The 25,228-nt window shown below is 41.6% G+C and overlaps 1 protein-coding gene across 6 annotated transcripts in view; it reads right to left on the minus strand.

Moving 5' to 3' along the window:
- The window catches only part of CTNNA2 (catenin alpha 2), a 2,102,590-nt gene that overhangs the window by 242,558 nt on the left and 1,834,804 nt on the right, over positions 1-25,228 (minus strand). For all 6 annotated transcript variants that reach the window (XM_040419295.1, XM_040419296.1, XM_040419294.1 and 3 more), the window contains 3 exons: positions 24,028-24,228; positions 17,664-17,815; positions 16,497-16,610 (listed from right to left, as the gene is read on the minus strand). In XM_040419295.1, the coding sequence (XP_040275229.1) occupies positions 16,497-16,610; positions 17,664-17,815; positions 24,028-24,228 (467 nt within the window). The remainder of the gene's footprint in view (positions 1-16,496; positions 16,611-17,663; positions 17,816-24,027; positions 24,229-25,228) is intronic.

Here is a 25,228-nt window from a genome sequence, read left to right on the forward strand (position 1 = left end):
ATTACTTGGTTCATTTTGGGGGCAAAAATAATGTAAATATCAATAAAACATCTTCACAAAACATGCCAACAAATGTACGACAATTTTCTAGCTCTTTGGACACTACTGTATTGTTAACAATAAAATTCATTATTTTTGTCATTTAAGTCAGTCCAGGCTTCTGATGTGGGCAATGATAAAAAAAAGGTAATGGGTTATCCCATGATTGATAAAAAAAAAATGAAAATCATACATCACGTTGTGCATGACAATCTCTTTCTAACAAAGCTAGAACCAGGCCTGTACCTCACATAAATCCACAGATCTTCCTATTCATTGCTCCAATTGTTATGCTAGATTTATTTCAAGCTGGCAGCTGTGTCCTTTTTTGGGGACATGACCTTTTTTCAAGGGGTGTATCCTTTCTCAAGGGGCGGGTACCTGTAACTGTGACAGCTTTTAGCAGCGGATAACGCTAATGGCAGTTGAAGAATGGAACTGAGTATGTGTGACCACCTCAGGGAGATGGACAGAGAAATAAGAAAAAATCTAACAGCAGTGGTTGCCATACAGATACAATTTACTGCATAACTCGGCGGCTAGACAATTTTTTTTTATTATATGCTAATACAAAAGTATTCAGATCCAGTTGCAGGTAGACTATATTTTTGTGGGACAACCCCTTGAACTGTCATATGTCTAATGGTTATGCTCCATCACATAGTGCTTGCACCAAATTTTCTTACTTTTTTCTAGAAATGTGTCAAAGGCACAACATTTGGCCCATATGTGGTAGAGTTTAAAAAATTTGGGCTGCCTAAGACACCATTCAGTTATTTTCATTAGAAAACATACCCCTGTAAAATAAGGTTCAGAAAAAGGCAATATCCATTGACTCCATGTTATCGTGGACACTTATTTACCTCCTCTGTGGGACTTCATTTCTACTTGCATTTTAAGAACATTTTTGAAAAAAAAAATTGCTTTTCATCTCACGTTAACTAAAAATGTACTCTTCTGAAAAATGTCCTTGACTTATTTTCAAAGAGATTCCTTTTTTAATGGTTCATTTTGTTAGTAACTACAAGAACACAAAGTAACCCGAAAATGCAATTAATCTTCTAAAGTAAATCTCAAATAATAAAAACTTCTGAACTCTAATACAAGTGGATCTCTGCTCATGGCTTCTCCAAACTAATGGCCCCACTTTCCACATTAATTCCCATTTATCATATTTGTGTTTTAAATAATAAAATATCTAAAAACAAAAATTGGGTTGGCCATAATAACCCTAATGCTGAAGTGGTTTACTATTATGTTCGTTATTTTTAGATAGAGACATTTGATGGACTTAAAGGGTAACTGTCATGTTTTCATCAAAAAAATCTATTTTAGCATATGTTACTGCTGCAGCAGCATTATGCATAAAGCAATCTTTAGTTTCTTCACATACCACAGTTTTCCTTGAATTTTTCCCTTAGTTACAGCTGTTTAAACATTTACAATATAAGGACCTTCTCAAGATGGCTCCTCTGCCAGTTCTCTGAGGCCAAAGCTGCTTTCCCTCATTTCCCATACACACTTACTGTAGCCAGCAGCTCATTGCCAGCCAATCAGATTGGATTAATGAGAGACACGCCTCCTCACTATGAAGCCTAATACAGGCATGCAGTGTGAAGGGCGTCCCTCCGTCTTCCTGTCTTCTTAGCCAGAGACAGACAAGCCATAGCAACTGTCCAGTGCAAAGGGACAGGGGACATTAATCAAAGCTGTTATTATAAGATAATTAGAGATCTTTTCACAATCATTGACAGACTAACTCAGGTATACATGCCTAGCTCTAATAAACTAGCAAATAAAATAAAAATGAGGGTTACACTTTAAATATAAAAGACCTTCATTTGTTTGATGGTTTTATATGCTGAAAGTACACCGAGTACAATTACCGAGGTCCGATAAGGACTTATTCATCATAAAAGAAATGCTGCCACTGATTAGCAACATAACATAATACATAACTTTTTAGCTCATAAAATCTAAAAACATCCAAAAGATTTTCTGGCCGGACATATATATTGATGAGTCCTAGGATCATGAAAAATTAAACAGGTGAACACCAATTTAGTTTCCTAAGGCTACTAGCTAAAGTAAGAATCTAAAAACAATACAATGAGAATAACAATACCTTCACCTTTGGTCGAGAGACACAGAGGTGAAGACAACAGGGTTAAAATAGTACCTCACTGTGGTGTGTCCCTAGAGTGCTAACCTTGTAAAAGGAGAGTGTGGCGAAACCAAACTCGCCACTGGGTTTTGGAGGGGCCTGGCTACTAGCCTCTTGCCCCAGGATTATGGCCCATACTATCTTTGAAGGAGAAGACAGACTGGCCGCACAGCTTAAATCTGTGGCACTGTTTTGGGCAGGAAAGCCATGCTTGCGGCCGGCCAAATGTGACTTCCATGGAATTTGGGAACCCCTGCTCGGATCTGGGTGATTTTTGGATATGTTGTTCACCCAGATCAGAGCTATCCATGGATGTATACATTATGGGGATATGTGGGGTTTTGGGGTGTTTTCTGTGTTTTGGAGGAAAATGTGTGTTTTCTGTCTGTGAGTGATTAAGTTAGCCCATTACGTTTGGTAATTGTATTTTGTTGATTGCGTCTCAGACAATGCCAGTGTGTTAGTTAATTGCGTCTCAGACAATGCTCATTGTATTTTGTTGATTGCGTTACAGACAGAGGGAAGGGGATTTTGTGTACAATTGCTGGGAAGGTTTGAATACTGTAAATGCATGTGATTGGCTGTTTTTACAAAACACTGTGGGTAGTAACCTTGTTGGAGGATGTGTATAAATCAATGCTTGTGTGTTCAAATAAAGAGAGTTCCTGTTTTTATACCTTCATGAAGTTTTGGCTCATGTTTGGGGAATGGGATAACTACACTCTTGGGGATTGCTATATCATAATACTCCCCTGAGTATAAGCTCTTGTAAGAGCTTGTTCCTGGTTCCTGTCCCTGCATTTAGGAGAGGTTCACCCACTGGAGCCTGGAGCCTTGGCGTAGGTCCAGGGTGGGTAGGAGACGGCGAGACCTCCACCAAGCTTTGGCGGTTCGTGGGGTCTGCAGTGCTGATGGTGTCAAGTGGAGTGCTTGGAGTCCTCTGGAAGCACTAGGAGCACCTATCAATGGAGATACCCGGTCGGGGTGCTAGGCGTTCCGTTACAGAGAGTAATCAGAAGGATGGCCCTGCATAGAAACATTGTAACAAACACCTATTTTCACGAAAGACAAATACGTAATCTGGTATCATATAACCTGCTAAACACAAAAAAATACAGCATGAACCAATCCTGATATCGACCAGTGAACGTGATAAAGATCAGGATTAAAGGAGTTGTTCGGGTTCAGAGCTGAACCCAGACATATCCCCATTTTCACCCAGGCAGCCTCATGCTCCTATGCTCTCCTTTGACTCGTGCAGGGAAAAGGCATTTTCTGGAGATCCGGTGATGTACCGGGCTCTCCATAGATACTGCTATGCAGAGTCTTCCACCCAGCAGTGAGCCTGGTGATGTCACTGGCACTATTGGGAGGGCTTCAGCACTGCCCTAGCCTGTAAAATGGCTAGGGCAGCACTAAATCCTGTTCATAAGAGCTGATGACATCACCGGGAAGCAGTGTCCTGATATAAACTAAAAAGCCCTTGCCCTGCATGTTACAGAGCAGGACAAGGGAGCATCAGAGCATGAAATGCTCTGAAGCTTATATCAGAGGGGCCAGAGGTAGGAAGATGGGGATATGTTCAGGTTCAACTCTGAACCCGGATAACCCCTTTAAATAGTACTTGTCATCAGGATCAATCCTATAAAACCAGAATGCTTGGTAGGGTTGACTTTGCAGAATAAATTATACCTGTCTTTCAAAAATTGGTTGCAGTGTTCCTTAGAAAAAAAAAGTTTTTTTTCTTTATGCAAATCAGGGCTTCAGTGCACCAAGGAGCAGGTCCTTGCCCCTAGGTGAACCTCGGCTTTCTAGTGCTGGTTCTAGCCCCTCGATGTACAGAAGCCCTCATTTGTCTAAAGAATAAAAGCCCTTTTTTTGGAACACTGCAGCTGATATTCACAAGACAGATAACACTACAGTCATCAGGATCAACTCTAACAGGTAGTATACCTGGTTTAATAGAATTGATCCTACTGACAGAGGCTCTTTAAATTGTGATGTATTTTTTGAATGCAGCAGGTATATGATACTTTTTTTATATTTGCTTTTTGTGAAAATCAGACAGATTAGGGAAATCTTTAGTAGGTTCCTATGTGGGGCTGTCCTTTTTAGGATGATTAGTCGGAATATAGATGCCCTTAACCCTTCATTTTTGAAAGGGGTATTTTTGCTAATTAAAACTAATAAGGCCACAGCAATTTAACCACATATGGACCAATTGGTGCAAATCTTTCCATTATACCTTATTTCTGTGTAGGCTCCATTCCTGGTTTTAAACCACTGATGGAAATCACTGACTAAACGCTGACTGTGTGGAAGAGCCCTCACTATTTCTGACTATATCATAAGCCTGGTCTGACCTAAAATTACCAAAATATCTTTTTGTGTCAAATTGCTAAAATATATCTATAAAAGTTCTGATTCATTAGAATTCTTTACATTTTTTATGTTGTCCCCCACTGTAGATTAAATTCATAATGTTACTTTTACTCAAATAATTGATCACAATCAATTAACTTATATATCTGCTTCCATAGAAAAAACTGATGCCGGTGGCTTCCTCTCCAATCCCTTTCAAATATGAGATATGTAAGAGATATTCAAATAGATGCTCCATTTCCATCCCCAAGTTAAAGTAAAAAGGGTTATCTAGGTTTATATTATTGATGATCTATCCTCAGTATCTGATCCGTGGAGGGTTTGACTTCAATCAGACGTTTGAAGAGGCCACGGCACTCAATTGAGCACTGCGGCCTCTTCTAAAAACTGATCAATGAAGGCCACGGGTGTCTTGCACCCGCCTATCTGATATTGATGACCTAATCTGAAGTCATCAGTATTAAACACTCTGAAAATCTCAATTTTATTTCAAGACACGGAGGCTCCTATTGCTTAACCCTTTCTTTACTGACACACAACAGCAGCAAAGAATCCATAACAAAATCAACCAATGGGCACACAGCCCTGCCCCTTAGTCCCAGTATAAAGGGACCACCCCTTCAGTCTGTCTTCCTCTTTCTTTGCTGCTGCACACAAGTTAAGTATTCCACCCTCCTGCTTGCAGGAGCTGGTGGTATTGTGACCTGTATATTTATATATTGTTAGTTTTTGTTCCAGGGGTTTGAGGTTGGATTATAGCTAGTGCGCATTACCCGTTTTCTCTGTACTATTTCCCAGTTATCTGGGGACAACTCTCTGGTCCTCTTTTCCCCTCATTCCCCCCTTTGTGCGCCGCTTCTAGTAAGTAGTTTTTCCTATCCGTCTCTGTGTTTACTGGCGGTACACTTACCTTCTTGCCGCTGGCTTGGGGCGCCCGAGATCTCGCAATTATACCTAATAAGGTATGCGAAACCCCGGTTGTAGACCCAAAGATGGTCCAATTCCTGTCGAAAACAGGATTTAGCCCCAAGAGAGGCCTAGACTCGGCTCTCAAAGCTTGTCAGGACAAGTTATTGGATATTATGGGGCCCCTGACAAAAATCTTTGATTTGGCAGAGTCCGCCAAGTCGGAAGGTCAGCTGGTCGACCCGGAGGAACTCCGTGGTTGGGCCCAAAGAGCCATTTGCATGGCAGGAAATGCAAACACCTCCCTAAGTATTGAGAGGTGCAAGGCCATTCTCTTAAAAATCGAGCCGAAGCTGACTAATATGGCTCTATCAGAATCAGGTAAAGAGGCCCAAGGTTTCCTCTTTGGGGATCACTTCATTAAGGAACTGGGGAAGTTCGTGGGGACCTTTACCGCCCTTGATAAAGCCCAAACATCAATGTGTAGAGTATTTAGTGGTAGGGTTTCCACCAGGGCCGGCAGTACTAGGGGCCGTCTGTCCGGCCGTTCCTCCTTCCAGACCTGAGGTTCGGGTCGAGGCTCCTTCACCTCCTACCGCCCGCCTATCCAGGACCATAGACACCAACCGTCCTTCTTCCCTTCCCGCGGTGCTCATGGACGGGGAAGACCTTACAGAGGAAATCCAAACCTCAGACGCCCATTTGGTAAGTCTACCTCCTCTTCTCCCTTTTTCGGAATGTTATGTAGGGGGCAGACTCCAACATTTTATGCATGTTTGGGCGTTCATTACCAACGACCCCTGGGTGCTGTCCACGGTTCAGGGCTTCCACATAGAACTGGTCACTCCCCCCGTGGTTCCAGCCCCACTTCCTTCCAAGTACCGTTCTCAGGTATCACGAAACCTCGTGGACGTGGAATTACGAGCCCTTTATCTCAAGGGGGCGGTGGAACCGGCCCCTCTCGATCACGACGGGGTGATCAGCAGTATTTTCCTGGTGGAAAAGAAAGGAGGCCAATTCCGTCCCGTCATCAATCTCAAGGCCCTAAATGCATTCGTCAGATACAGGCATTTCAAAATGGAGGGCATCCACCTCCTGAGGGACATGCTCTTGCCCGGAGACTGGATGGCCAAGTTAGACCTCAAGGATGCTTACTTGACGGTTCCAATAGCGCTCCCCTCCAGGGACCTTCTTCGTTTCCATTGGCAGGGGTCGATATGGCGATTCACATGTCTCCCCTTCGGACTTTCGTCCGCCCCCTGGTGCTTCACCAAACTGTTGCGTCCGGTTGTGGCGTGGCTCCGCTGTCGGGGGGTGAGACTCATAATATATCTGGACGACATTCTGATTATGGCTGCGGACCAGACCTCTCTCCTGTCCCACCTTCAGTTGTCGATACACCTTCTATCCGCCCTGGGTTTCATAATCAACCGGGAGAAGTCTTGTCTGGTTCCTGCTCAGTCCATGGAGTTTCTCGGTTTCCAAGTGGACTCCCTCTCTTTGACTCTGAGTCTTCCTCCTTCGAAGGTACGGTCGATCCGCAAGGAGTTACGTCGCACCCTGTCTCTTCCGCAGGTTTCCCTACGTTATTTAGCCAGGGTGATAGGTCTCTTATCATCGTCCATTCAGGCCATCTTTCCGGCTCCCCTTCATTATCGGGCCCTCCAGCGTCTCAAAATAGCGCACCTGCAGGCCGGTGCTTCTTATGCGGATCTGATCTCTTTGGATCCGGAGACGAGGGACGAATTGGAATGGTGGATTGCCAATCTCTCTGCCTGGAATGGCAGGGCTCTGTTTGGCCCGCACCCAGATGTAGTTATAGAATCGGACGCCAGCCTTCACGGTTGGGGCGCCCATTGCGAGGGGGTCTCCACGGGAGGCCCTTGGGCCACGGGAGAGTCGCACTTACACATCAATGCCCTTGAACTTCTGGCGGGTTCCTTTGCCATACGCAGCTTCACCTGCGGGAGGGCCAGGTCATGTATTCGCCTTCGGATGGACAACATCTCGGCTGTCCGTTACATCAATTCCATGGGGGGTACCCGGTCATCGATGTTGACACATCTGGCCAAAGACTTTTGGGATTATTGCCTGGCCCAAAACGTATCGGTGGTGGCGGAATACCTACCGGGATTACACAACACACTGGCTGATTGGAACTCACGCTACATCTCAGATGCCAGCAACTGGAGGTTAGACGTGCAGGTTTTTTCTGTCATCAAATCTCGTTGGGGCCGTTTTCGATCGACCTCTTTGCTTCACGCTGGAACGCCCAACTTCCCAGATACTTCAGTTGGAGACCAGACCCGGCCGCGGAGGCGGTGGATGCCCTTCTTCAACAATGGTCGGAGGGCGTGATGTATGCTTTTCCACCGTTCTCGCTGATCCCGCGGATTTTGGCCAAGATACGCCTGCAAGCCTCGGAGCTGGTGTTAGTACTTCCTTTTTGGGGCACTCAGTCGTGGTTCCCTCAACTCTTGGAGCTTCTGGTGGAGATTCCCCTTCTACTTCCTCTCCGGACGTCACTGCTTCTGGATCCTCTGAACCATCCTCATCCTCTGGTGTCGGACGGATCCCTTCGTCTACTGGCGTGCAGAGTGTCGGGTTGTCATGGCAGACCGAGGGACTTTCGGAGACGGCTATTTTCCTATTGGAAAGTGCGTGGGCCCCGGGTACCAGAAGAGCCTATAGGGCAGCTTGGAGATCTTGGGCTGGTTGGTGCCTCCTTCGGAACCTGGATCCCTCTACGGCGGCTGTAGGTGAGTTGATTCAATTTCTCAGTTCCCTTTTTGAAGACGGGAAAGCCTATCGTACTATAAATGTGTTTCGGTCAACTATTTCCTCCGGACATAAGGGATTCGATGGTTGTCCTGCTGGACGTCATCCTTTGGTGTGCCGGTTGCTCAAGGGCTCCCGGTTTGCGCGGCCTCCCAGGCCTCGTTTTTCTAGTTCTTGGGACGTTTCCTCCGTTTTGTCTTTTCTTTCCACCTGGCACGCCAATGAGGACTTATCCCTTCGCCAACTTTCGGCCAAGTTGGTCACCCTTTTTTGCCTTATCTCTTGCAAGAGGGTTTCCGATGTTCGGGCTTTGGATCATGACGCCCGGTCTTTCACCCCGGAGGGCGTTACATTTAACATCTCTCGACGTACCAAAACTAATATCACATCGGTATCTTACCCTGTTTTTCCTTCTTCGACGGCGCTCTGCCCGGTCGCTTGTCTAAGGGAGTACGAGTCTAGGACTCGGTCCTTACGGTCCTCTTCTGCTTCTCAATTGTTTATTTCTTTCCGTAGACCATTTGCTCCGGTGGCCGCAGTAACTCTCTCACGTTGGGTGAAATGGATCTTGTCTCTGTCTGGTATTGACACTTCCATTTTTACGGCGCATTCCGTTCGTAGTGCTTTTGCAACTTCTTTAGCTCTGTCTGGGGCACGTCTGGAGGACGTCATGAGGTTGGCGGATTGGTCCCGTGTCTCCACCTTTAGGGAATTTTACTTTCGACTGGATCCGCATCTGTTCGCTTCTATTGTAGACAGACTTTAAACTAGCAATAGGAGCCTCCGTGTCTTGAAATAAAATTGTATGATTTTCCTAAAATATGACGTAAAGTCATGATTTTATGAAAGACACGGAGGCGAGTATTGCCCCGCCCATTATTTATCCCTCCCTTGGGTTTTCTGTGATATGTTTATGATGTTATTTTGTTGTTTCAAGTTATTTATTTATAATTGACTGATGTTAATTTATTGGTGCTTGTTACCGCATATGGTGTTCCAGATGTATGTATGATATACGCGTCTTTGACGTTCTTGCTATTATTATTATTATTTATTTTCTTTTAAGGTTGACCCCAGCGCTGCTGTTGGACTACTGTGAGTGTCTCCTACGGATTCTGTTGACGCCGTGCCTCCAACTTAGTAGTTTGAGGACGTGGTGATCGCTTCGTTGGAGTTTCCTGGTTCCGGTTGTTCCAGTTATTCCGTTGGTGGACTTGTTGAGACAAAGAAAGAGGAAGACAGACTGAAGGGGTGGTCCCTTTATACTGGGACTAAGGGGCAGGGCTGTGTGCCCATTGGTTGATTTTGTTATGGATTCTTTGCTGCTGTTGTGTGTCAGTAAAGAAAGGGTTAAGCAATACTCGCCTCCGTGTCTTTCATAAAATCATGACTTTACGTCATATTTTAGGAAAATCATAAAATTATATACCAACTTTAAGGACTTAATAAACAAGGCTCGATAAGTAGACCTTTGACCTGGTTTGAACAAATTATATCCTCTGTTTTGATGATATGTAAAGATTTGATCCTAAAGATTAAATCCTGATGACACCTTTACGTATTCTAATGATTGGGAGAAAGAACTGGATGAACATTGTGATCCATCTGAGCCTACATTACTCTATAGATATTGTTGTGGCCCCCTCAGATGTCTAAACTTACAAGAAACTAGTTATAAACTTGTAAGTGGGTGGCACAAAACTCTGATGCTCTTACACACATACTGTACAGTAACACTATTCTGGATTGTGGTTGGAAGTTCTCCAAGCATACAATCTACTACTATCATATATGGTGGGACTACAATGCCATAAAAACAATCTGTTTAAAGGTCAGTATAATCATAAATTACATATGTCCCGGTGCATCACCTATAAATCCTAGAGATGAGCCCAATTTTTAAAAATTCGATTTGGCAGCTTTGCCGAAGTTCCCTAAGAAATTTGATTCAATATTAATAAATTTATCAAAAATCACCATAAATCAGGTATACCCAGACCACTCTGACTTAGGGTACAGCCTCACGGAGTAGCCGTGCTGTGGGCATGTTGCGGCCATGCTACAGTGAAGAACCACACGACAGCTGCCTTACATTTAATAATGAAGACCGGACTGTCTAATTGGTCTTCATTTTTAATAGCCACGCAGCACCTTTAACCCTTTGGCTACCCTCGGTTTTTTCATTTTTGCGTTTTCATTTTTCTTCCATATTTTCCATGAGCCATAACTTTTTTATTTTTCCGTTCACATAGCTGTATGAGGGCTAATGTTTTGCAGGATAAGTTGTATTTTTTAATGCCACCAATAATTATGGCATAAAATGTTGCGGGAAGCGATAAAAAAATTCCAAATGGGGTAGAATTGAAAAAAAAAAGCAATCCCTTCACCGTTTTATGGGTTTTGTTCCCACGGCATTTTGTTTACGGCAAAACTGACCCATGCCCTTTATTCTATGGGTCAGTACGATTACAATGATACCCCATATGTATAGGTTCTTTATGTCTAAAAAGTGTAAAAATAAATTATAAACTTTGAGAGAAAAAAAAAATTTATATCACCATATTCTGACCATATAACTTTTTTATACTTATGTCTACTGAGCTGTTTAGGGACTCATTTTTTGCGGAACAATCTGTACTTTTAATTGATTCCATTTTGGAGTATGCATGACTTTTTAATAGCATTTTATTACATTTTTTTGGGTATGAGAAGCAATGAAAAAATGGCAAATCAGCCATTTTGACCCTTTTTTCCATTACGCCATTCGCCGTATTGGATTTATTTTTTTATTTTTCAATAGTATGGGCATTTTCGGTCGCAGTGATACCCATGATGTTTATATTTATTGTTATTTAGGTATTTATTTTTAATTATACGGAAAGGGGGTGATTTAAACTTTATAGATTTTTTTAAAGATTTTTTTTTACTTTTATTTTTCGTGATCGTTATGTGCCTCATATATGGGCTTATAATTTTTTTTTTAATTTTTAATTTTGGTTTATCAGGAATTTATTATTAGCTTATTTTGCTCACTTTTGCTCATTTCTTATCCTGGCCTGCCATCTGGTGGCCAAAATAAGAATTGCAGTTTGAATACTGTTAGCCTACTCAGTAAGGTTTACAGTATTCAGCGCAACTTCCTATGCCTGGATTGGACACACGGGGCATAGGTAGGAAGCCTGGAAGCACGAGCTTTCGGATTTTTGAGCATTTAGTGCAGTGATCTCACTTGATCACGGCATCTAAAGCATTTAATTACCGCGATCGGCATTAGGTCTCTGCTGTTTCATCATCCGACCATGAGGCCCGCTGCAAGTGCGAGCGGGCATCATGTTTACACATCGCACCAGTGCCGTACATGTACGGCGCTGGTAGCCTAGGCTGTTGCTGGTATGGGGATTGGCTGGTTAGCTGGGGGGACAATATGCAGATTATTGCTGTTTTTGTCTGAGATCTCCTGCAGGTAATTTGACCGTAAACACTGAATATTAATCAGCTATGGCATGCCCACTTCTCCAACCCCAGCGCTCTCCTTCCCCATCATCTAATATCGATGAGAATATGTCATCAGGAACATCCAGCTCCTCCTCTCTCTCTCTGCATCTTGCGGACTTTTCTAGGAAAACAGCTAGTAAAAGATAAGGATGGTCATCTTTAAAGCCTGGACCCCCTAAGGGGTGCAGACTGGATGGTATTGGTTGGCACACTGGCACTGGAATAATAAAGGCTTCCATCTTATTGGTATTCAATTCTTCTGGTAATCATTTTCAGCAACACTGTCCCTAGCACCTGCCACATCTCTCCCTATACTCAGCTCACAGGACAATGGTAGAGACTGTGCGGGATGAGGGCTTTATATGGCTTTGACATCACAACGGATGACTATCTGCGGATTGGCTGGCTGCATGGCATTATGGGTGATCTTGCATTCTCTGACTTGTCTACTCTACACTTAGTGTCACTTTGTAACACGTGCAGCCGCCATGTTAGAAAAACCTGATTCATTACCACGACACGCAAGTACATTGGGATTTCTTGCGTATCAAAGTTTTCCTAAACTTTGGACTGAATTCTGCTTTGAATACTTTGCTTCGCTTAACACTAATAAATCCCCACTTAGTCTTTCTGACTTTCATCCACCGACCCAATTCAAACTCATGTAATAAACCTCTCTGGCTTCAGTTGGTCCTGGCAGCTAAGGCTATGATTCCATTGTACTGGCGTAAAACTGATACTCCTTGACAATCCCACTGGGTAAGGAAAGTAGCCCAGATAGCAAGATTTGAGAAAATCTGCTCATTTGACCTCAGGAATCATAGTAAATTCATTAAAACATGGACCCTTGGGTTGTCCTTCTTTCAGAATCTTGAGATAGTAGACCGAATGGCAACTTCAACTCCCCACTTCACAGCCCCTTGATTATTATTTCTACTGAGATGTGTGATGGTCAGACAGTGATAATAGCCATTGTTTCATGTCTTGTAAGCTCAATACTCTAACTGCTGATGAGACTTCTGTTTTTTCACGACATTTGGACGACAAAATTCTCTCCCCCCTATTGCTACATCATTGCATTACTTTCATCACCTGTCTATTAAGTGTGAACATCTCTAACCATTTCTGCTGTACTGTGAAATTGTTAGAATCTACTAATTGCGTAGAAAGTTTGTGGAACTGTTATATACCGTATTTTTCACTTTATAAGGCGCACTCTTTCCCCCTCAAAAGTGGGGGGAAAATGGCTGTGCGTCTTATAAAGCAAATACTAGTGAGCCCTTCCATCATGGAAGTGCTCACTAGTATTCTTTAGGTGCCGGGAGTAAGGAGTGAAGCACTGCAAGCGCTTCTAATATTCACACTCCCGGTCTTCATTCCTGGGGTCGGCGCTGCACTGTCCTGACCCCGTACAGCGTCAGGACGTAGTGCACGTGCTATGACCTGACACTGCACTCAGTCAGGTCACAGTGCAGCACGGCCGGAGAAGACATAGGAGAACGACTGCTGCAAGAGATGGAGAGGACCCGCCGCGCAGGAGAGGTAAGAGAAGTTTTTTATTTTATTCTGATGTGAGATCTGATGGGGGTTCTGGCAAGGAACTCTGATTGGGGGGGTCTGACAATGAGGGCTGATCTGAGGTCTGATGGGGTTATGGCAAGGAACTCTTATTGTTGGTCTGACAATGAGGGCTAATCTGAGGTCTGATGGGGGGGTCTGACAATGAGGGCTGATCTGAAGTCTGATGGGGGTCTCACATTGAGGGCTCATCTGAGGTCTGATGGGGGTCTGAAATAAAGGGCTGATATAAGGTCTGATGGGGTTCTGACAATGAGGGCTGATTTGAGATCTGGTCTGAAATAAAGGACTTATCTGAGTTCTGATGTGGGTCTCACATTGAGGGCTGATCTGAGATCTGATGGGGGTCTCACATTGAGGGCTCACCTGAGGTCTGATGGGGGTCTGAAATAAAGGTCTGATATAAGGTGTGATGGGGGTTCTGACAATGAGGGCTGATTTGAGGTCTGGTCTGAAATAAAGGGCTGATCTGAGGTCTGATGGGGGTCTCACATTGAGTGCTGATCTGAGGTCTGATGGGGGTCTGAAATGAAGGTCTGATAGGTCTGATGGGGTCTGACATGGACGGCTGATATGTGGGTCTGATGTGATGTCCTGATATGGGGGTCTGATCCGATGTCCTGATATTTATGGGGGTCTGATCTGAGGATCTGATATGAGGTCTGATGAAAAATAGTTTTTTCTTATTTTCCTCCTCTTACCCTCAGGTGCTTCTTATAAAGCGGAAATGGGGTAGTTATAAATACTAGAGGTGAGCAAGCTCCATCACTCTCTCAAAAATTTTCCTGAACAATTTTTTATTTAAAAATTCTGGTCAAATTGTGATTCCAAAAAATCAATTTGTGAATTTCTTGTATACATATTTGACAGAAGAAAAAAAAAAAAAAAGATACTTAACTTACATCTGTTTTGTCTATTCTGCATTCCTGTCATTTTTTTTAACTAGTTTGGAATATGCAGATGTCTGTGCTTTTTCATCCAGCCAAAAAAGATGATGCAGCACTTACAAAAGCAATCAGGCAAATAAAATCTATTGAGAGTAATAGGAAGATCGGTTACACTTATTGCATAAAATAGTTCTCATTTTTTCAATCAGTTTAACTGATTTGTAAAAAAAAAAAAAAAAAATTAAGAAACATGACTGTCCTCCTATTGACACGCCCCTTGTCCAAAAATTTTACCAATCATGGATCACTTGGCTTGTTTCAAAATAAAAATGTTTAAACAATTAGTTTTTATTTATTAAAAAGAAATATGCAAACTGATTCCTGTTTAAAAAAAAAGTAATATGAAAGAGGCCTTAGTTTTTATGCTAAACCATATATATGTTTAAATCCTTAAAGGGTTGCTCCATCAGGATTGTCCTGTATATATACCCTTTAAGGGCATGTACACAATGTAGAGGATGTCCCAGCTGTAAAGGGAGTCTATTAGCATTGTTTACTGCTGATAGCATTGGGTAGGGGCTTGGGAAGCTGCACAAACATTCCTTTTGTGGAGCTTTTTTTACCAACCAGGAGTAGTGTGAATATGAACATTTATGAAGCCAGGTTCTTCTCTTACAAGTTTTATTGTGAAGTGCCCTCTGTATTGATTTGCATCACACCTCTTACCTTCTGCTTGGAGTGACAAATGTACTGGTGGCCTTGTTAGATGCTACAACTATCACTCAGATCAGAGGGGAGGGACTGTGTAGCTGCTGACATCAGAGAGCAGAGAAGACTTGAAGCTTTGACTCCTAGGCACTTGCAAGAGCAAAATCTGGCAGAATAAAAGTTCATATTTACACTACACCTGATGAGAAAAGCCACTGCTGTCATAGCATGGCAGACTTTCTTAATGCTTGCAAACTCCTTTTATGTGTGGCCCGGTATGGCAATGCTTGAATGACCAGTATTTAAAGGGAATCTGTCAGCTCCTTAACACCCCCCAAACTAGAGTAAGTGGTGTATACTGTTAATGACGCTGAGTCCAATTTATTTGTATTTTTTTTATCTTCATACTTTCAATGCTGTGCTCCTGCAAGCCAGCAGTAAAGCACATTAAGGGGACTTAAAACAATGGAGAGGACTCAAGAAGGAGTCTTCTCAATGCAATTTACTACAAGTTTGTGGGACACCAGCATTGAAATGCAAGTGAGTATAAAAGTATAAATGACATAATCGGACTCAGCATCACTTTCACTATACACCGCTTGTGCTAGTTTGCAGGGTGTTTTGGAGCTGACAGATTTCCTTTAATTCTACAGAGGAAGTAGTGGGTGGTTTGTGTGCTGGCACACGGTAGGGTACTTCTTTGGCGCACAAAAGACGACCTCAATTGGGGAACGTTTGGTTTAATAGCTGTTTATTGTGCAGTAGACAACGCGTTTCGGAGTTTATAACTCCTTTCTCAAGTCTTAGGGGCGTCGGCAGCAAGAGTGGCCAGAAGGCTGGGAGCCTCTTCTGGTGCTTGCTTGCTGTGCAGGGCGCCGACGCCCCTAAGACTTGAGAAAGGAGTTATAAACTCCGAAACGCATTGTCTACTGCACAATAAACAGCTATTAAACCAAACGTTCCCCAATTGAGGTCGTCTTTTGTGCGCCAAAGAAGTACCCTACCGTGTGCCAGCACACAAACCACCCACTACTTCCTCCACAGTTCCTAGGAGTTTTTGGCAACTCCATCCAAAGGGACCGAACGGGTACTGGCGGCACCGACCCCCCCCTCTCTCTGTGGACCTGCCCCTACGGATGTTGTGCGCACACACGCACAACACCAAAAGGTGAGCATACTCCATCCATTTATTTAAACCGTATTATCGATACCCACCACCCTATGAGCGCCTCTCCCCATTTTTGTCTCTCGCCACAACTCCTTAATTCTACAGAGGGAATTGCCTTGACTTCTCCCATCTGATTGATGATGGTCTAAGAAAAAAGACCCTTCGAATGCACCCCTTAATCCATTCAGTTACCCAATAAAAAGTATAATTTACTATTTTTTCCTGTCTCTGTTGATGACTAACATCGGATGCACTACTATTACTCAACAACGTCTAAAACCAACACTACCATAAAACCCATAATTTAAATCACAAATTACATTTTGTAGGTGGATTCATCACAAATATATAGAATCCAATACAAAACATCTAGTATTCATTAAGAACATACCCTTGCACTTTGTCCAGCAATCAACTGGTCATCTTCTGTCTGCACACTTGTTCGGCTTCTGACATCATAATCTTCCTGTTCAAAGTCAGAATCATCTTCTAATTCTTCAGGAGTCTTTAAGAAAAGGAAAAAAATGGAATGTGGATGCTAAGCATTCTAAGCTTACTTACTTAAAATTATTACAATGTATGAACTACCTAAGCATGAAACCCAATATATATAATATAAATTAATAACATGGTTCAACAGTAGAAGTCCAAGCTAGGAAACCAAAGTACTAGGTTACCAAGGAACTAATGGACCCCCTGAGGTTCTCAACATTTGACTCACTGTGAAACAAAATGAACAAGCATGGAGTTTTTACCGTATATTGAACAGTAGCACCTCTATCCAAAATTACAATAAAATCGTTTTTCTAGAGATGGTAGGTGCCTATATATTAGCACTACTTTGAGAAGACCACCATCCATTCTAATGTAAGCTAGAATTTTAATGACAGATATTCCAATCAAAATTGAATATTTGGCACTGAAAAGTCTCACCTAGATTAAAATGGATGGTAGTCTTCTTAATGTGGTGGCCTTTTGGCAAAGTTTCCCTTTCCATAGAGAAAATATGTAAAGAAAATCAAGATGATGAGCTTGAGAGAGACTTCAAGTCTTTGAACTTGTGCTTCACCAGCTTGTAATGATGTTAAAGGGGTTGTCCGCTTTTTTTATATTGATGAACGATCCTCAGAACAGGTCATCAATATCAGATCGGCCAGGGGCTGACTCCCAGAACCCCAGCCGATCAGTTGTTTGAAGAGAACGCAGCCTCGTACAAGTGCTGCCTTCTCTTCACTGTTTACCTGCTCACCGTCACAATTGCAGCAGTGAGCAGGTTTAATTATAACTGTTATGTCCCCTTTGCTTTCTATGTGAACAGGATGGACCAGTCTCATAGAAGTGAATGGGACGGCTTAGTTGTAATCACACCTGTTCACCCTTGTGGTTGTGACATTAAAGAGAAGGCAGCGCTTGTATGAGCGCTGCTTTGTCTTCAAACAACTAATCAAAGAGAGTGCTGGGAGTTGGCCCCCCATGGATCTGATTTTTATGACCTATCCTGAGGATAGGTCATCAATATAAAAAGCGGACAACCCCTTTAAAAAAAAATCATTCTTACCCTTATCATGAGTACAGCTTTCCTGATGTCCCTCACACCATCGTATACTAGTCGAGATGCATCAATGAACTCATTCTCTTCAAATGTTTGGGGGATATTTGTGCTCAAAGCTTCAATTGCAACTTCCACTTGTTCAGCAAAACGAGGCATAACTGAAAAAAAAATAAAGACAATGGAAAAACATTAGTATATATTAAGCACCATAACTTTAGTGGAGTTGATCAGCTGTCTCACATCCCAAAGACCCTGGAGCAGGCACAGCCAACCCGCGGCTCTCCAGCTGTTGTAAAACTACAACTCCTACCATGCCCTGCTGTAGGCTGATAGCTGTAGACTGTCCGGGCATGATGGGAGTTGTAGTTTTGCAACAGCTAGAGAGCCTCAGGTTGGCCATCCCTGCCCTGGAGACTTAAATAAACACTGCTATATGTCATGGCCTTCTATACCAATTTGAACATTTCTGAAGTAAGAAAGGAAAAATGTGAAGTTGAAGCAGGGCCTGATGAATAAGAGGAACTTCAAAACTTTAGCTTAAATCAAAAACAAAGATTAACCTTACCTTTTGTGATGTAAAGCTTTGAGAGTAGGACGCTGTCTATAACACATCAAAAACAATTTATACTAAACAACATCGCTCGGGGAAATTAACATAAAGGAGACTTTAAAAGAAATTGACTTTTGAGTTTCATACATAAAACTTGAGTCTTTCTACTTCATGACCTGTTTTCATAACACAGCTAAAAGATTTAAGTCAATGATTACGTTACCTGACAAAATATTCATTTAATTTCTTTTTTGTAGGTAATTTGGAAAAAAGGTACGTGAAGGTAAAAAGATTATTCTTAGCATTATTTGGAATATAGATAATTAAAAAAACTGATTACTGAATTGATGCTATCATTTCCAGCTCAATGGTTGTCCCGATTGCACAGCCTCTTTTCTATGTTAAGACCTGCTGTCAATCACACTTGGTTTTCGAAGATGAAATGCTTGATGACCAGGACCTGATTGTCACTGCTATCTCTGCAACTCCATAGATACATTTTGGAAGTTTCCTTTTCAAATATATGAGATATGTGGACGTGTTGAGTCTTCCATAATGACTGACACTCTTTGCAATGACTCTCTACTGTCCACTCTGCCTAATGTAAGTGTTTGTAAGTGATATTTTCTTCATTAGGTAAGTAAGTGGAAGGTCAGCTGTAACCTCAGACAATTTTAAATATACAGTTGCAAGAAAAAATATGTGAACCCTTTGGAATGATATGGATTTCTGCATAAATTGGTCATAAGATGTGATCTGATCTTCATCTAAGTCACAACAATAGACAATCACAGTCTGCTTAAACTATTAACACACAAATAATTAAATGTTACCATGTTTTTATTGAACACACCATGTAAACATTCACAGTGCAGGTGGAAAAAGTATGTGAACCCTTGGATTTAATAACTGGTTGAACCTTCTTTTGGCAGCAATAACTTCAACCAAACATTTCCTGTAGTTGCAGATCAGACGTGCACAACGGTCAGGAGTAATTCTTGACCATTCCTCTTTACAGAACTGTTTCAGTTCAGCAATATTCTTGGGATGTCTGGTGTGAATCACTTTCTTGAGGTCATGCCACAGCATCTCAATCGGGTTGAGGTCAGGACTCTGACTGGGCCACTCCAGAAGGCGTATTTTCTTCTGTTTAAGCCATTCTGTTGTTGATTCACTTGGGTCATTGCTTTGGGTCATTGTCCTGTTGCAACACCCATCTTCTGTTGAGCTTCAGCTGGTGGACAGATGGCTTTAAGTTCTCCTGCAAAATGTCTTGATAAACTTGGGAATTCATTTTTCTTTCGATAATAGCAATCCGTCCAGGCCCTCACGCAGCAAAGCAGCCCCAAACCATGATGCCCCCACCACCATACTTCACAGTTGGGATGAGGTTTTGATGTTGGTGTGCTGTGCCTCTTTTTCTCCACACATAGTGTTGTGTGTTTCTTCCAAACAACTCAACTTTGGTTTTATCTGTCCACTGAATATTTTGCCAGTACTGCTGTGGAACATCCACGTGCTCTTGTACAAACTGTAAACGTGCAGCAATGTTTTTTTTGGACAGCAGTGGCTTCCTCTGTGGTATCCTCCCATGAATACATTCTTGTTTAGTGTTTTACGTATCGTAGATTCACTAACAAGGATGTTAGCATATGCCAGACACTTTTGTAAGTCTTTAGCAGACACTCTAGGATTCTTCTTCACCTCGTTGAGCAGTCTGCACTGTGCTCTTGCAGTCATCTTTACAGGACGGCCACTCCTAGGGAGAGTAGCAGCAGTGCTGAACATAATCCATTTATAGACAATTTGTCTTACCGTGGACTGATGAACAGCAAGGCTTTTGGAGATACTTTTATAACCCTTTTCAGCTTTATGCAAGTCAACAATTCTTAATCGTAGGTATTCTGAGAGCTCTTTTGTGCGAGGTATCATTCACATCAGGCAATGCTTCTTGTGAAAAGCAAACCCAGAACTGGTGTGTGTTTTTTATAGGGCAGGGCAGCTGTAACCAACACCTCCAATCTCATCTCATTGATTGGACTCTAGTTGGCTGACACCTCACTCCAAGTAGCTCTTGGATATGTTATTAGTCTAGGGGTTCACATACTTTTTCCACCTGCACTGTGAATGTTTACATGGTGTTCAATAAAAACATGGTAACATTTAATTATTTGTGTGTTATTAGTTTAAGCAGACTGTGATTGTCTATTGTTGTGACTTAGATGAAGATCAGATCACATTTTATGACCAATTTGTGCTGAATCCATATAATTCCAAAGGGTTCACATACTTTTTATTGCAACTGTATGTCCTCTTTGAACACAACTTTTTTTTTGTTTAAATCAAAGCAAATAGCAAATTAACAGATGTCCAGTAATAAATAATTGATGGAGGTGTGTCTTGTCTTCTGAAGCTTACAGAGAGTGTGCTTTCTACTGCAGCTTAGGTGGATTGCTCTTCTGTGAAAGCTCAAGGGGGAGTATACTTTTTGCTGTAGCTCTCCTACTATCACAGCTCAGAAATGATGGAACTGAGCATGTGAGTCCACCTGAGTGAGTTGGATAGAGAAATAATAAATAAAAAAACAGCAGGTGGCACTATATAGAAATATTTTATTGAATAGCTCAGTTGCTGTACTACATTTGTAACTCCATGCAATTGCAAAAGTATTCAGTTCCAGGTGCTGGTTTGAAAACTAAAGAATATTTTTTTGTGGGACAACCCCTTTAACTTAGAAATCTCTACTGAAAAGGGGTTGACTCAAATGATGAGCCCTGTCCATCTGGTCTATTGACCATGACTATAAATATGATCAGAGAAGGTTCTTTGCCCAGAAACCTCTTTTATTAGCCATGGAAGAACACCCTTACAAAAAGCCATCTCCCACTTTACCACTGTGGTCAAACATTCATTTGAACATCATAATACATTTATCATTCAATCATCGGAGGTTTCAACCATCAGATCTATGGTTATCATTCCAAAAAGACTGCCCAGTTAGGAAAGCTCCTTTAATTTAGTCTTATATGTTATTTATCAAGGATAGGTTTATGTACATTGCCCATCCCAAAAAAAGTCGCCACCAAAAATATTTCTCAAACAGACTAACATCTTTGCCACCACCACGAGATGTGTCTTTCGACATGGTTATTTAAGAATAGTGTTGAGCGCGAATATTCAAATTATGAATATTTATCTCGAATATCGCAAATTCGAGAATTTGCGAATATTTCAAATATAGTGCTATACTGTATTTTCCCTATATCGAATATTCGTCATTTTTTTACATCTGAAAACATGATTCCTCCCTGCTTCTTGCTTGTGGGCCAATGAGTCATTGGCCCACAAGTAACTTAAGCAGGGAGGAATCATGTTTTCAGATTGAAAAAATGACGAATATTCTAAAAACTAATATATAGCACTAGATTCAAAAAATCTTTTTTTTTCCATCTGAAGTCATGATTCCTCCCTGCTTAAATTGCTTGTGGGACAATGACTGTTCACTTCAGACGGAAAAAAATGACGAATATTCTAAAAAACGAATATGTAGCACTATATTCTATAGTGTTATATATTAGTTTTTGACCCACTTCGCATTACGAGATTTTTACATTGAAGATTTTTCGCAATCGCGAAATAATCTCGAATACGAATATTCGCGAATATGTGACAAATATTCACGAAATATCGCAAATTCGAATATGGGACCTGCCGCTCATCACTATTTAAGAAATGAGAAGCAACTCATTGCACCAGTTGGGGTTAAATAACATATTGCCAGCTGAAAGATAATCGCCCATGCAGTAATTATCCAATAGGAGGCTCATAACTATTTGCTTAGTTAAATCCAGGTGGTGACTTTTTTTTGGGACAGGTTGTGTATATCTCAGGGAAACAGACATCAACATGATTAAAATATATGCAATTAATATTTGTACTGAAAGTTACTACAATTATTTCTTAAAGGTCTGAGAGAAGAAAAGAGTCCTCGGGCAACTACTTTTGCAATTAGCCACTCTCTTTGTTAGCAGATAATAACTTTAATGATGGTCACAGGATAATATTTCAAGTGAAAACAAAAAATAAAATAAAAATTAATCATGGGGGAAGAGAAGTTGAGTGTATGTCTTGATTCCTATGGTTTTCAAATATTGCAAAGATTTTGGATTTTATTTTAAATTTTTGCCTTTGATAAAATAACAGTGAATTTATGACAAAGAAGGGATGACTGAGACAGATTACTAATCCTCTAATTTAGACAGTGTCAATTTAGATGGTCAATCTAAAGATATGCCAGAAAAGGATGCTGGATGATAAATTTGGTCCATCCTTAGACACTTTTGTCTACATTTCCATCACCTATTGCTTTGAGTTACTTTGTGCCAACATTTTAGCGTATTTTTGGCACAAAAAGACATATCTTAAAGAGTCCCTGTACTTTCATACAATTTAATTTAATTTAATAGAGAATGGTGTAACTGCCTGAATCTATGTGAAAAAATCTGTAAAATCATGTAATTTACAGTCCACTGCTTGTTGTCAGTGAAAATCCACCCCTAGTAACAGAGATATAGAAGACTGCTTACAATAAATGGGGGCATGACTGTAATCGGTCAATAAAGGGTTGCACTATTGGCTGTATCTTGTCTTCAAGCCTATTTCGAGATCAGAGACCTCAATGCAGCATGCTTTGCAATGGAACTTCTGAATAAAGTATAAAATAGTTATAACGAAATAACCCCTTCAAAGGGGTTGTCCCATCTTAGGGGTCCCACCTCTGGGATTAACACCTTTCCTTAGAAGGAGCGCACAAAGTGATGGAGGGCGCACTGCACATGCGCGACTGCCCTCCATTCATTCCTATGGGAGTGCTGAAAATAGCCAAGCAACGCGCTCAGCTATTTTCAGAAGTCTTATTGAAATGAATGGCGAGATGTCCAAAATGAGACAGCCCCTTTAATGTTCATGTGACCTCACACATATTTTAAAGGGAATGTGTTGTCTATAATTGTTTTCTGCCAGGTAAAATGAGATATCGGCACCTATCCTTTTTTATAATATTTTTTTTTTATCTTCTGATTATAGATAGTTTTTATTCTGTTTCCTGAATATGTCTAGAGGGCGGCCATCTTGTCTGAGCTGTGCTTAACAGCATTTAGAGATATGCTTTCCAGCAGTCACCATAGGCTATAGACACAGTGGACAGGATGAAACCTCATTGACTTCTACGGGAAAGATTTCTAGGCATATGACCTGTGCAGTTGTCAGTAGTGAGTAGATAAGATGAAATATCACCTACCGTGAATGGTGGATTCTGTGTTATTTATATATATATATATATATATATATATATACATATATATACAGGTGATATCTGTGATCTTGCCTGTGGTGATAATGAGATAACTGCTAAAAAGTGAGCTGTACAGACCAAGAAGTGGTGCTTATTATTAGGACTAGTGCAAAAACAGCAGAATATGAGGACTCTTTTAAAATGTAGATTGTGGCATGGAAAATTGAAAATAACCACCAAAATTTCTTCAAAAATGTTCAACACAAAAACTTGATTTAAACAACAGGTAATTTTTTGATGGTGCATTCCCTTTAAGGCAGGAGATTTTCAGTAGCTGTACATCATAAGGAAGGACACAAGTCCATGAATATCTTTTTCTTCTACTATATTTAATATTCGGACTCGAGTTTGTATTCATATAGTAAAGCTCCCGTTCACAGGAAAAAAATATTTTGGCAATAAAAACATATAAATGTAATAATGGACAGAAGTGGTGAGAAAATTCATATCTAACTTCATCTACTTACCAGTTTCCGAAAGTAACTTTGTAGCTTCTAGAACTTTCTCTGTGTAGACTCCTGCTTCATAGTTCTCCATCTCGGCATTAATGATATGGATCACTCTGGCGGCACGGCCTCGAATAGCCCCCGCAGTTCTATCCAACGTGTCCACATCCCCCTCTTGTAGAGAAATTACACACTTGTTGACGTCCTCCAGTATGTGGTTTTCTACAAGAAAGATCAATACAGACACCTGTTTTCTTGTTCTGTTTTACAAGGTAATAGGTTTATGAGCGAACAAGGTGGAAAGGGTTAAAGCCGTACTTTAACTTAATAATTGAAGTGAAAATATAATGTCAAGGAGGAGAAGGGGCAAACTTCAGAATATACTGTAGAGAACCAAGGAAAGCATATAGAGCATGTTATTGTATTCTATAATATCCTCTTGTTTTAGAGAAGGATAGAAAAATCCAGAGCTTCTTAGAATGTTCTTAGAAATCTGATCAAGCTGTCCGCTCACTCGATTTTATCTACCACTAGCAGAAGGACCCGGCTTCGCACGGGTATATTTTATCTATTTCATTTAATGTTTGTGTGTTGTTAAAAGATATTGACAGTATCCACTATAACAGTGATATCTACAGTACCTGCGCCTTTAACAGTGACCTCCACAGTGGCCTGCCCCCTTAACAGTAACATCCATAGCACCCTCCCCTTTAACAGTGACCTCCACAGCGGCCTCCCCTTTATTAGTGACCTCCACGGTACCCTGTCTTGTTAACATTGATTCCCACAATTACATACCCCTTTAACAGTAACCTCCGGGAGCTCCATTCCCTTAAAATGTGACTTTCACAACACCCCACCCCCTTAACAGTGGCCTCTACAGCAATCTCCCCCTTAACACTGACCTCCATAGAGGACCGTCCCCTTAACTGTGAACTCCACAGCAGCCTGCCCCTAGAGTGGCCAGAGGTCCAGTTTTAGGTTGGACAGTCCGACTTTCAGACTCCCTGTCCTCCATCTGGCGCAGGGCCTGGAAGGACACAGGGATGTCCTTTTGAACAGATCACTCTCAGACAGCAGCACTGTGCTGTCTGAGTGTGAGCTGCAGGGAGAAAGTCACCCTCCCTCCCACCCCTGCAGCTGAGAGAAGTTGATTTTTACCTTCATTTTTTCAATCCGGCTGCGGAGGGGGTGTGGCCTAACCAGATCAGGGTGTGGCTTA

Source organism: Bufo bufo, chromosome 2 (assembly GCF_905171765.1).
Source record: "Bufo bufo chromosome 2, aBufBuf1.1, whole genome shotgun sequence".
Classification (NCBI taxonomy): domain Eukaryota; kingdom Metazoa; phylum Chordata; class Amphibia; order Anura; family Bufonidae; genus Bufo; species Bufo bufo.